The 12,036-nt window shown below is 41.8% G+C and overlaps 1 protein-coding gene across 4 annotated transcripts in view; it reads left to right on the plus strand.

Moving 5' to 3' along the window:
* The window catches only part of PABIR3 (PABIR family member 3), a 77,603-nt gene that overhangs the window by 52,019 nt on the left and 13,548 nt on the right, over positions 1-12,036 (plus strand). For 2 of the 4 annotated variants that reach the window (XM_005614514.4, XM_005614516.4), the window contains exon 11: positions 3,827-3,930. The exons of the other annotated variants lie outside the window; for them this stretch is intronic. In XM_005614514.4, the coding sequence (XP_005614571.1) occupies positions 3,827-3,854 (28 nt within the window). In that variant the 3' untranslated portion in view covers positions 3,855-3,930. Of the gene's footprint in view, positions 1-3,826; positions 3,931-12,036 lie in introns of those variants that run through there. 4 annotated transcript variants of the gene reach the window in all.

Here is a 12,036-nt window from a genome sequence, read left to right on the forward strand (position 1 = left end):
AAGTAATATATTTTAAAATTTTTGATTAGAAATACTTTAACTTACAGAAAATTGTGTGCGAAAATAGTAAAAAGAACCTTCACATACCCTTTACCAAGATTCATCTGTTGCTAGCATCTTGTTTCACTTACCATTCTCTCTGTCTCCACACACACAAACACATTTTTTACCTGAAACACTTGAGAGTTAGTTGCGGAGAAGTTTTGCCGCCTAATACTTCAACAGGTGTTTCCTCAGAACAAGGACATTCTGTTAGATACACACAGCAAAGGTAGCAAATTCAAGAACTATAACATTGATACAGTATACTATTATATAATCTACAGGTCACATTCAAATTTTGTTAATTGTCCCAAGAATGTCCTTCATAGCTATTGTTTTTCTGGTCCATGATCCAGTCTAGGATCACACATTTGTACAGTATTTAGTTGTCATGTCTCTAAAGTCTCCTTAAATCTAGAACAGCCCTCAGCCTTTCTTTGTCTTTCATGACAACATTTTGGAGGAGTACAGGCCAGTTATTTTGTAAAATGTCCCTCAATTGGGGTTTGCCTGATGTGTCCTCATGGCTAGGGGTTATACACTTTGGGCAGAAGTAAAACATAAAAAGGCACCTGAGGATTGTTGGAGATGTTAACTTTGATTGCTTGGTTAAGATGATGTCTGCCAGGTTGTCCCACTGTAAAGATACTATTTTCCTTTTTGTACTTAATAACTAATGTATGGGGAGATACTTTGAGACCACATAAATAACAGGCTTCTCATAAAACTTTCACTCACTAGTTTTAGGATCCGTTGATGATTCTTTCCTGAGTCAGTTATTACTCTGGTTGTTGCCAAATAGTGATTTTCAAAATAAAACATACACATTGATTAAATGAATCACTCATTCGTCCTACAGAAGTGAGGCCTCCTTTGCTGGGACAGCAGCCCCTGGTTGGCTGCAAGCGTGGAGTCTAGCTGGGGACAAGCTGGCAGCTTGGCTTCAGAACCCACTGATACTTTGCAATGCTTGGAAACTTTGGTTGCGGTTTGTTCTCCCTCAAGCCCTGCTGGCCTTTATCAGGACCCAAAATGGATTCCACGATTTTCCCAAGATAGTCTCCATGCTGAGGGCTAGCAGTGGCAGCTGTTTGCTCACTAGGTCTCGTGCCTGCGGGTCCCATACCTGCCTGCTCTTACTATTTTCCATCAAACTTGAGAGCAATGAGGGTAAGTGGGGGTGTGGGGGAGATGGCACTCTTGCCTTTCATTTTGACTTATTTGAAAAACATAAAACAGAATTCAGTATTCTGTAAAAGCTTTGTCACCACTCTGGACACCCACGTTTTTAGGGATCAAGGCATCATTTTCATGTGGATTCATGTACAGAAAAGGAAAGGGCACTATGACTATGTGGAGGGCAGAGGGAAGTACGTGACAGGGCCATTTCTGTTTGGGGACTATCTTAGTTTCCTAGGGCTGCCGTAACAAATTACTACAAACTGAGTGGCTTTAAACAACAGAAATTGATTCTCTCAGTTCCAGGAGCTAGAAGTCTGAAATTAAGGTGTGGCAGGGCCATGCTCCCTCCAAAGCCTCTACGGGAGGATCCTTCCTTGCTTCTTCCAGCTTCTGGTAGCCCCAGGCATGCCTTGGCTTGTGACTGCGTAGCTCCTATCTCTGCCTCCATCATCACATGGCCGTCTCCCCCCTGTGACTACGTGTGTCTTCACATGGCATTCTCTCTGTATATGTGTCTGTGTCCAAATTTCCCTCTTCTTATAAGGACACCAGTCATATTGGATTAGGGCCCACCCTAATGACCTCATGTTAACTTGGTTATATCTGCAAAGACCCTCTTTCCAAATAAGGTTACCTTGACAGGTGCCCAGGGCTGAGACTTCAACATATCTTTTTGGGGGACCCGATTCAACCCATAACGGGAAGCATGTCTGAAATCGAAGCCATTTGAGAACACAAAGCAGAGTGCTGTTCCCTATAATGCTTCAGCCCCATGTAACAGAGCTCTCTGTCCCTCCTGCTCACTCTGGTCTTGGTTGGCTTGTCAACATGTAGGGAAGGAAAACGAGATAGGCAGAACATGCTCAGCGCCCTTGAAATCGATTTTGGACATAATTTTCAAACGATCACAAGCTATTCATGTAACCATTACGTAGAAGACAATCTTAGAGAACAGTCACAGTCGGCAGGGCTCTGGTCCCTGCATCTCCTCATAGAATTCTCATAATGATGATATAAATAGATTTGTCACCATTTGACAGATGGGGAGTATGAGACCCAGAGAGGTGAAGTGACTTCCCACAGATCACACAGCTACTGATAGTAAATTCCATACAGGGCAGGATCACGTCTGTGAAGCATAGAGCCTAGCCCCGTGTTAGGCACTCAGCACATACTTGTTGGCTGGATGAGTGAATGAATGATGAAATCTGGGCCTATAGCTCTGGTATTCACTTCCTGATCTATTGCTCTTTCCACTCTACCTCACAAATGACTGTAGACTGAGGTGTAGTCCCGAGACAATGACTGGAGTATAGATGTGACTTGAGTCAATTTCATCTTCTTTTGCTATATTTGATGACCTTCTGAATTCTGTGGTAATAAGCATGTCAGTCTGTAATTGATTTTTTTCTGCTCCACAACTGATAAACTGATCAAGAAGCCATTTTGTCAAGATACTTGAACCTTGACTTTAATTTTACTCAAGCTACCTAATATTTGTCTAAAATTATATTTGCACTAAAGGCAGGCCTTATCGTGTGGACAGTTTTACTATAACAATGTATCAAGGAAGTAAAGAATTCAGCATATTACCTTCATATCTTTGCAATGGAATGTTGATGTTCTCTTACACCCATTTGTGGATCTCCGTTAGTATCACTGAGGCAGGTGGAAAGCACCATTTAGCCTAGCCAACAAGGACTCATTAACAATGTGCTGTGTGCCCAACCCTATGCTAGGTCCTGGGGCAGAAAGAACAGAAAGAAGCTCTTTCTAGGAGCTTCCAGTCTCATGAGTGATGTGGCATCCACATGGGAACCAATGAGCAGAACAAAGAGAAGGCTAACATTTGCTAAGTACCAGTTAGGTGCCAGACACTTTACAAACCCTGTAAGGCATTACCCCCATTTAACAGATGAGCAAACTGAGAAGCAGAGAGGTTAAGACAACTTGTCCAAGATCACATACCTAGCAAGCGGCAGAACTAGGATTTGAACCCAGGCCCCATATAACTCAAAGTAAGAGAATAATATAAGACAACTGATAATCAAGTGCTCAGTTACATGGGCCAGATGAGATGTACCGAGGAAGTTTTAGCGAGACGTGTGGAATCTACAAAGGCCAAGATGGGGCCTCTGGGAGATAGAGTATGTCAGAAAGCTGACAGCTTGGGGCAGGTGCTCTCATCCCAAATCCCTTTATAACCTGCCCATACAGCCATCTGTTCCCACTGAAGGGCTCAGGCTCTGTCCGTCTCCTCTTCTGGTGTACTTGGGGAGGTGGTGAGGGGAAACTGGTGCACATTTCTGCATTCAGCTCAAACTGCCCCTCTCTGAGGCTAGCTGAGCTGTTGTTCTTCCAAGAGCTTGACCTCCTGGGGCAGTTTCTCCATGTTTCTCACCCCCAGAAGCACAGCTCCCTCTGAGCTGAGAGGAGCCTCTCTGCTTTGTGTGGTGGCCTGGTGCCTCTCCTTTCAGAACCACAAGACCCCACACCAACACCCTCCTGGCCTGTCCGCTCCCTTCTTCCTACCCTTATGCTTCTATTCACATGGAAGGCATGAAAAGAATTTAACCTGTTTCTGCTTTTTTTTCTATGGCAGGGAGAAGAGCTGGCCTAATCAGATATAGAATCTCCCCAGTCTGCTCAAGGCATTGCCAATCAAATAGTTCCATCTAAAACATCAGATTAAAAGAAAAGAAGGGGCACGTGCATTCTCTGACGTTTTTTTTCCCAATGAAGAAATTAAGATGGAAAAGGAAAAGTTTGTTTCTAAGTCTGTAGTTCTAATTCTCAAGAGTCAAGGAGTTATGTGTGTGGAGGTGGGGAGGTGTGGGTGTGGTTCTCTCAAAAGAAAAATTGGATAAATGAAGGGTTTTGTAGGCACTTAAGAGAAATGCAGAACTGTGCTAGAATTTTTTTTAACTTTTTATTTTGAAATAATTATAGATTCACAGGAAGTTGCCCTTCACCCAGTCTCCCCCAATGATTACGTCACACATAATCATAGCACCATATAAAGGCCAGAAAATGGACATAGGTGCAATGTGTGTGTATAGTTCTATGCCATTTTATTACATGTATAGATTTGTGGAACCACCACCGCAATCAAAATACAAAACTATTCCGTCACCACAAAGATCTCCCTGGTGTACGTCTTTATAGTCACACCCACCCTGCCCCCCCCCCACCCCCACCATCCCTGACCTCTGGTAACCATTAATTTGCTCTCCATCTCCATAATTTTGCATTGTAAAAACTACAGTTTTCTTAAGAAAATGGATTGGCACCTGTGGCTTTCACAGAATCTCAGGCTCGAATGAGTGACTTCTCCAGCCCAGTCTCCCGTTTTGTGCCCAAAGCCCCTCTACAATATCTCTTCCAAGAGTCCACCCAGCCCATATGACACACAAACTAGAACCTTCTCCAGGATTTTAGGAGTGTTGAAGTATTTAACATAAATATTTAGAGCAAGGACATAAACTTTTCTTTCCATAAACTTATGCAATAATTAGCAAAACTCTTATCTTTAGATTAAATATTACAAAATGCCCTCTCACGTGCTGATTTTCCCATCACACACTGTCCTGTACCAAACAGGCATCTCCTTTTTCCATTCCTTTTACCTAGTGAGAGGGATGACATGCAAGAAGCCTGGAAGGCTCACAGAAAATTCCAGAAATCCCTTTCTTAACTACAGATTAGTCTGGCCCCCAGCAACTGGGGCCTTTCAAATGTAAGTGGTTCATGTGTGGAATTTATTTCTTGGGCTGATTGTGAGTGTGTTACCTACATGATATCTATAAGGCTCATTCCGTGAGATAATCTGAACTGCAGTCCCACTCCCCTGGAGCCCAATTCCCCAGGATTCCTTTGTGGGTAAGAGAGCTTTACAGGGCACTCTACAGCCTATTGTAATAACATCAGAAAATAGTGACTCAAAGTCATGCTAAGACTAGAAGGGGCTAGCAGAAGGGAAGCTGTGGGGGTTCCATGGCTAGGATTAAATTGGATCCCCACTTCCTCTCCTCTGGACTATTTTGAAATCTTTTCACTTTGCACAAATTTTACTCGCTCTTCACTTCACAACGAGCACCATGCTCTCCTCAACTGGGCAGCAGCACATATACAAATCCACTCAGACTCCTTAGGACATGCCTTTTAGAAGAAATGACTTTACACTAATGGTTTTCTTCACAGCCAGCCCCAGAGGTAGAGATGGGGTGGGCATCTGTCTTTGGGCCAGGAGACCCTGCATTCTAGTGTATGCCCTCTTCCTTCTTTTTACAAAATTTTTATTCACAGTTCACCCATTTCTCCCACCCCTGAGCCTTCTGCCTTTTGCAACCACCAATTTGTTCTCTGTATCTAGGAGCTTGGTTTTTTTTTTTTCAATTCCACATATAAGAGAGACCATATAGTATTTGTCTTCGTCTGACTTATTTCACTTAGCATAATGCCCTTTAGGTCCATCTGTGTTATCACAAATAGCAAGATCTTATTCTGTTTTATGGCTGAATAGTATTCCATTGTATATACATGTACCACAATTTCTTTATCTGTTCATCCCTCAATGGACACTTTGTTTCCATATCTTGGCTGTTGTAAATGATGCCACAATGAACATGAGAGTGTATATATCTTTTTGAATTAGTGTTTTCATTTTCTTTGGATAAAAATACAGAAGTGGAATTGCTGGATGATATGGTAGATCTATTTTTAACTTTTTGAGGAACCTCCATACTGTTTTCCACAGTGGCTATACCAATGTACATTCTCACCAACAGTGCACAAGGGTTTCCTTTTCTCCGCATCCTCACCAACACTTATTATTTCTTGTCTTTTTGATAATGGCCATTCTTACAGGTGTGAGGTGATATCTCATTGTAGTTTTGATTTGCATTTCCCTGATATTTAGTGATGTTGAACATCTTTTCATGTGCCGGTTGGCCATCTGTATATCTTCTTTGGAAAAATGTCCAAAGATCCTCTGCCCATTTTTTAATTGGGTTGTTTGCTATTGAGTTGTATGAGTTCTTTATATATTTTGGAGATTAACTTTCTGAGTAGAGGCCCCTGCCTTCCAGAACACTCCTCGCTTCCCCTTAGGTGAGGAGAGTATGAGCAGTGAGGGAGGGAAGGAGAAAGTGCAGCTAGCTATGTGTCCCACCCCAAGTGCCATTGCTCTGGGTCAGCATCACACTTTACATGATGCATGCAGCTACTCATGTCTCAGCAGTTTCCCCCTCACCAAATAACCCATGGGTGTAATTTGTAATTTCCAAAGCGAAAAGATATTTCCAACTAATTTAATAATCCTGACATGTTCTCAGGTGCCTTGGTTTTTTTAAGGGGGTAATTTTGCAGCTACTCTTGTGCTATCTTTTTCTTCAACCCATGGTAAGGGAAAACAGACGGCCAGCTCATGGACTAGATGCTGATCTCGGCTCTGGCTCGTTCTCGCTGGGAGGCTTTCTTGTGGAGGGCAAGTCACTTCAACTCTCAAGCCTCAGTTTCCTCATCTGCAAAAGAGGGATAAACAGCAACTGCCCTCCTAACCTTGTGAAGGTGGTCATTGAGATAAACAGATCTTAGAAATGTCTTTGTGAAAGTTTCAGAGGGAAAATATAGTGATTCAGACATTAAAATACAGTATTCAAAATACCCTGTTTTGAAATGTTCCTCAATGTTTAGAAAAACATTCTTAAAATAACTTTTATAAGTCTTATCTATTTTACCTTAGGCGGTTTTATTTTTTTTGGCCTATTGTGACTAAATTCTTAGTATTGTTCATTTTACTTTTTGCATGAGGGTGAGGTTGGCCATAAAACATTATGAAATCCGTTAGAATGTGGGATTAAAAAAAAAAGAATGTGGGGTAAAGTGAGCCAAATAGTTATTTACAAGGCAGAGAAGATACATTAGGAATTTGATTTCATGCTTAGAGACAATTAGCTTTTTTGAGCCAGTGGGTTTACTATTTTTCAGTCGGATAACTTTCACAACAGCAAGCTATGTCCAGGTCATTTGGTTGTAAAGTAGAAAGTGAATCATAACCCCTGTGGCAGCCTATCATCAGGCCAGTTTGTGTGCCTCTTCACCTGCTCTTTGCTTGTGAGGGCAGATTGCCCCGAACTGGATCCCTGGGGCTTTGAGCTGAGAACTTCAGGTTCCTGCTAGAGGCTAATTAATCATCAAATCAGCTCATTGCAAAACCGAGTAGCCATGCTGATCCATCAATGCAGGTCCCCCAAGTCATTAGGCCAGCAGAAAGAGAAGGAAATGGCCTAATCTCCTCCCAGGGAAGAAGTTCCCAAGATCTAATGAGTTCCTGCTAAACTGGGGGTGTGCTCCAGGAATTATGCTTTTCCTACCTTTTCCTGTAATACCCCTTTCAAAAAGCTACCAGAAAACAGAAGGCACTATTGCATTGCCCAGCAGTGCTCAGCTCTGTAAGCCTGCCTTACTGGTGTAAACAGTTCAGAGGTATAGGTTGAAACCAGGCAGCTGGTTGGAAAGTGAAATAGTTAACTACCTGCCCTTCCTATCTCTGTGATGTCAAACTGGTCTGACCGATGTTTTTAAATGCATTTACCGGTTCTTTGGGTCTATAGCAAATCTTCTCTTTGTTCTGAGAGAGCTTGTGGTTTCCAGTTTGGTTCCTATTTGGGTCAACAGTCACTGTCAAAGGGGAGTAACTTTGATAAGTGCTCTAGTCTTTTTGTTTTGTTTTCTGACTGCTCTGAGATATTTAGCTGTCTACATGATACCATAATAGCTGGTTGCAAACTGAAAAGGTCTCTCGGTGGAGCGATTGCTTGCATGATAGCAACCAGTTTGGTTTTCTGTTGTTGTTGCCACCAAGATGACTAGTGGTTTTTTGTGTTGTGTAAACGCATACCATCTCCTTTTCTTTTTTTTATTGAGTTGCCCCAAAAGTGAACTCCATAGCTGGGAGGCAGCATGCTATACGTGGTAAAATCATAAACTCTGAAGCCAGACAGGTCTAAATTTGTTAACTGTGAGATCTTGAAAAGGCCAAATAATAACTCTGAGCTTCAGTTATCTCATCTGTAAATTGGGCATGATGATATTTGCCTTGAGGTGTTGTTGCAGGATTATTAGGAGGCTATTTTAAGTGTCTACCCTGAGCCAGACAATCGGTGCTTTTTAACTTTTTATGCACATACAGATCACCTGGAGATCTTGTTAAACTGCTGACCCTGATTCAGTAGCTCTGGTGGGGGGTGGGGGGGGGGCCGGAGAGCCTTCATTGCCAATAGGCTTCCAGGTGATGCCCATGCTGCTAGTCCACAGACCACACTTGGAGTAGCAAGGGTCTAGATATCATTTGCAAACTTCCTCGCACATTTAATACTTAATGCATGGTCACCCCAAAATAATTCAATTACTCAAAAATTACTGAGAAGAAACCCTTTTCTCACAAAACTAATACAAGTCTGCCTATAGCTGTGTTCCCATAGCCTTTGCAGATGTCTTATTGGGCTTGGCCATGGTTGGTAACTTCTGAAGGCAGGTGATGGGTACATGGACGGGGTTCATCATGCTATTCTTTCTGCTTTTGTACATATTTAACACTTTCCGTAATAACTTGTTTTAAGTTAAAGAAGAAAACCCCAATGGAGGATTTTTAAGGCGGTGAAACTATTCTGAATGATACCATAATGGTGGAGACATGTCATTGTACATTTGTCCAAACCCATAGAATGTACAACACCAAGAGTGAACCTAATGCAAACTATGGACCTTGGGTGATAATGATGTGTCATTGTAGGTTCATCCATTGTAAAAAATGCACCACTGCTGTATGTGGACAGCGTGGGGGAGGTTGTTCATGAGTTGGTGGGGGCAAGGGGTGTATGGGAACTCTGTACTTTCTGCTGTGAACCCCAAACTGCTTTAAATAATAAAGTCTATTAAGAAAAACCCCACAAATGGAAAACACCTGTTTCCTAACAGCCTGAAAACAGCAGAAGATACAGGTTACCTAGTACATACCAAGATTAGCTCCAAAAACATGTTCTTTAGGAGAGAGAGAGCACTTTTGTTTCAATTCTCCAAATAATTCCATTCCTAACCTTGCCTCCCGTGACTTATGATTGTGCAAAAGTAATTTACCCATTCATCCCAGGGTTTAGCACATTTTTTTCCCTTAACATTAGCACAGCTCACACTTTATTTTGTCAAGATAGATTTTGCATTATTTATCTCTACCTTGGTGGACTAAAATCTGTCTACACCCTCATGAAATCATTTCATTTATTCTTTTCACTTGATTGAATCAGGGCTTTCCCCCACCTACCTGGATCACGTCCTGAACTGCCTAGCTAGTGTGCTCATTAAGTCAGTGATTCACAAAGCAATCGCCCAGCTAATTGGAAAATGCATTTAGTGAGCTGGACATTCCCCATCATCATCTTCCTTGAACCGGGCTCCGTTTTTATTAGGTACTGAGCTGACATAGCCCAGGGTAGGTAGCACTTTAATTTTTTGGAAATCTTTTGATTAACCAAGTGACGGGGGCAAATCAGGGAGAACCTAAATGCACAAGATAAATAGCCAGCTTGAGTTTAGTCTATTTGCATTTCTTTGTTTTCTTGATCATATAAAACCTCTCCAAACCAGTGTCCTAAGTGATCCCTCCTTTTTCTGCCTATGGCTTACTTAAAGGGTCTTTGATGTGGAAACTGGACAAGGCCTCATCCCAATGGCCAGTAGCTGGGTCAACTCTGTCACTTTGTTTGGTATTTAATCCTGGAGTGGGATGTTCTGCTCTGGTATGTTGTTTATCACTTCCAGATTATAGGTGTAGCAAATATTTTCCTGATGAAATAATCACTAATATGACATTCTGATCCTAGGATACGACAGCTAGGCTCTGCGGGGCCCTCCATTTGAATCTTCTCGTGTAGCCACATGATCCCAGTCCCACCCCTCCTCCAATTTTCTTTGGGTCTATTTAAAATTGTTCCTTTTAGGCATGCTGTCTCAAAATGTCAGGGCTTTCAGTACTACTTGAAATCTTCAATCTCTTTCATAATAGCAAAGTTTTGAAACCTCAGCATTCTATTTCCGTGTTCATGTTGAAACCCTGTAGGTGTCTCCTCGGCAGCTGCTATATAGTCTTCCCATTTAATTGTTCGGCGAATGAGAATATCTGGGAGACGCTCATTTCCAGAATCCCTTCTAGAAACCTGAAACTTTACGTGCTGACTTGTACAACTCCTTTTGAAGTGAACTCGGGTGGCAGAATTGTGCAGGCCTAACGATTTTAAGGTGGCAGAAACACCTGCAGTGACAGATAATTACAACTATTGCCATGCATCTTGCTGTGCTTTTCCTGTTTGCTAGCTGCTTTCAGGATGAATCATATTTGTTTTCATGATGACAACTACATCTTTACCTTGTCCCTCATTAAACCTTGTATTACCTGTGGCCCCATGGTACGCTTGATTCTTTCCTCACCAGCCTATGTTCAGCCCCTTTAATCATGGCAGGAAGATATTTTCTTCATGGTGGACAGGAAATAAGGGCACACACGTCATAGTCTCAAATGTCCCCCTGGAAATTGTTGCAAATCAACTCGCCTCACTTTGTGGCACATTCATCCTTACCTTTTCTTGTGAACCCACCTCCTCTCTGTGTATGAATCAAGCCTGCCCTTTAAGAGCCCGCTCAGGTCCCTTGGACTCCTGCAGCATGGAATTGGATCAAAGGCTGTTTGAGGTGCACTTTCTCTTCTGCCCTTCCCCAGCGCCACCACACACTCAATGTGGACTGTAAATCCAGACAGTGTAGACACACAGTTTATGATCACTTGCCAGTCACCCAGTTCTTGTTGATTACAGCCTGTCAAAATGTGGCAGGTTTTGAATTAAAGAGGACTTAAGTGAGTTGAAGTAAGTGATCTCTAACAGGGAAGATCCAATTGTTTTATGATTCTGGGAATCTACTTTGGAAACTCATTTTGGGGGGGTCCTTTTAAAAAACTGAGGAATTACACACTGAGGAGGGGAGGAAAACAAACAACTGCTAAGGGGAGACATTGGTTACAAATTTAGTCTTTGATATGAAATACTGCTGAGTCATCAAGAATCAACCCCTTCCAAGATTCCAAAGGGATTAATTCTCCCATATTGTTGTCTATCACCTCTATGGTTTCATTTCTTTACATTTACATTTTTGATCCGTTTGGAGTTTATCTTGGTGGAACGCATCAATCCAACTGCCTTTTTCTAGATGGCTATCCAGTTGTTTTCATGTCATTCATTGACCAGTAATTTTTCTTCACTGCTTTGAGAGGACACCTCTATCTAAGTTCCCGGATGTATTTGGGTCTATTTCTGTATTTCCAATTCTTTTCCAATGGTCTATTCAAGGGCCAGTGCCACACTGTTGGAATTATTGGAGTTATGTATAAGTTTTAATTTCTGCAAAAATTTCTCCCTTTACTCCTGGAGAGTTTTCCTAGCTATACCTATTTCTCCATACAAACTCTAGAATCTACTTGTCTAGGTGAAAAAAAGATACCAAAACCTCTCGGTATTCTTATTGGAGTCATGTTAAATTTATATAACTTAGAAGGGCAATCTTTATGATGTTAAGACTACCTATCCAAGAACATCCCAGATGTCTTTTTATTTGTTCTAGTTTTGTGTTAACCAGGAGTGTCTTATAGTTTTCCTTATAAAGGTTTTGGACTTTAAGTTTAAACCTAGGGTTCTTTTAATTTACTTTTTTGCTATTGTAAATGGATTCTTCTCTTCACTCTATCTTCTAACTGGAGTGTGT

The sequence above is a fragment of the Equus caballus genome, chromosome X (assembly GCF_041296265.1).
Source record: "Equus caballus isolate H_3958 breed thoroughbred chromosome X, TB-T2T, whole genome shotgun sequence".
NCBI classification, from domain to species: domain Eukaryota; kingdom Metazoa; phylum Chordata; class Mammalia; order Perissodactyla; family Equidae; genus Equus; species Equus caballus.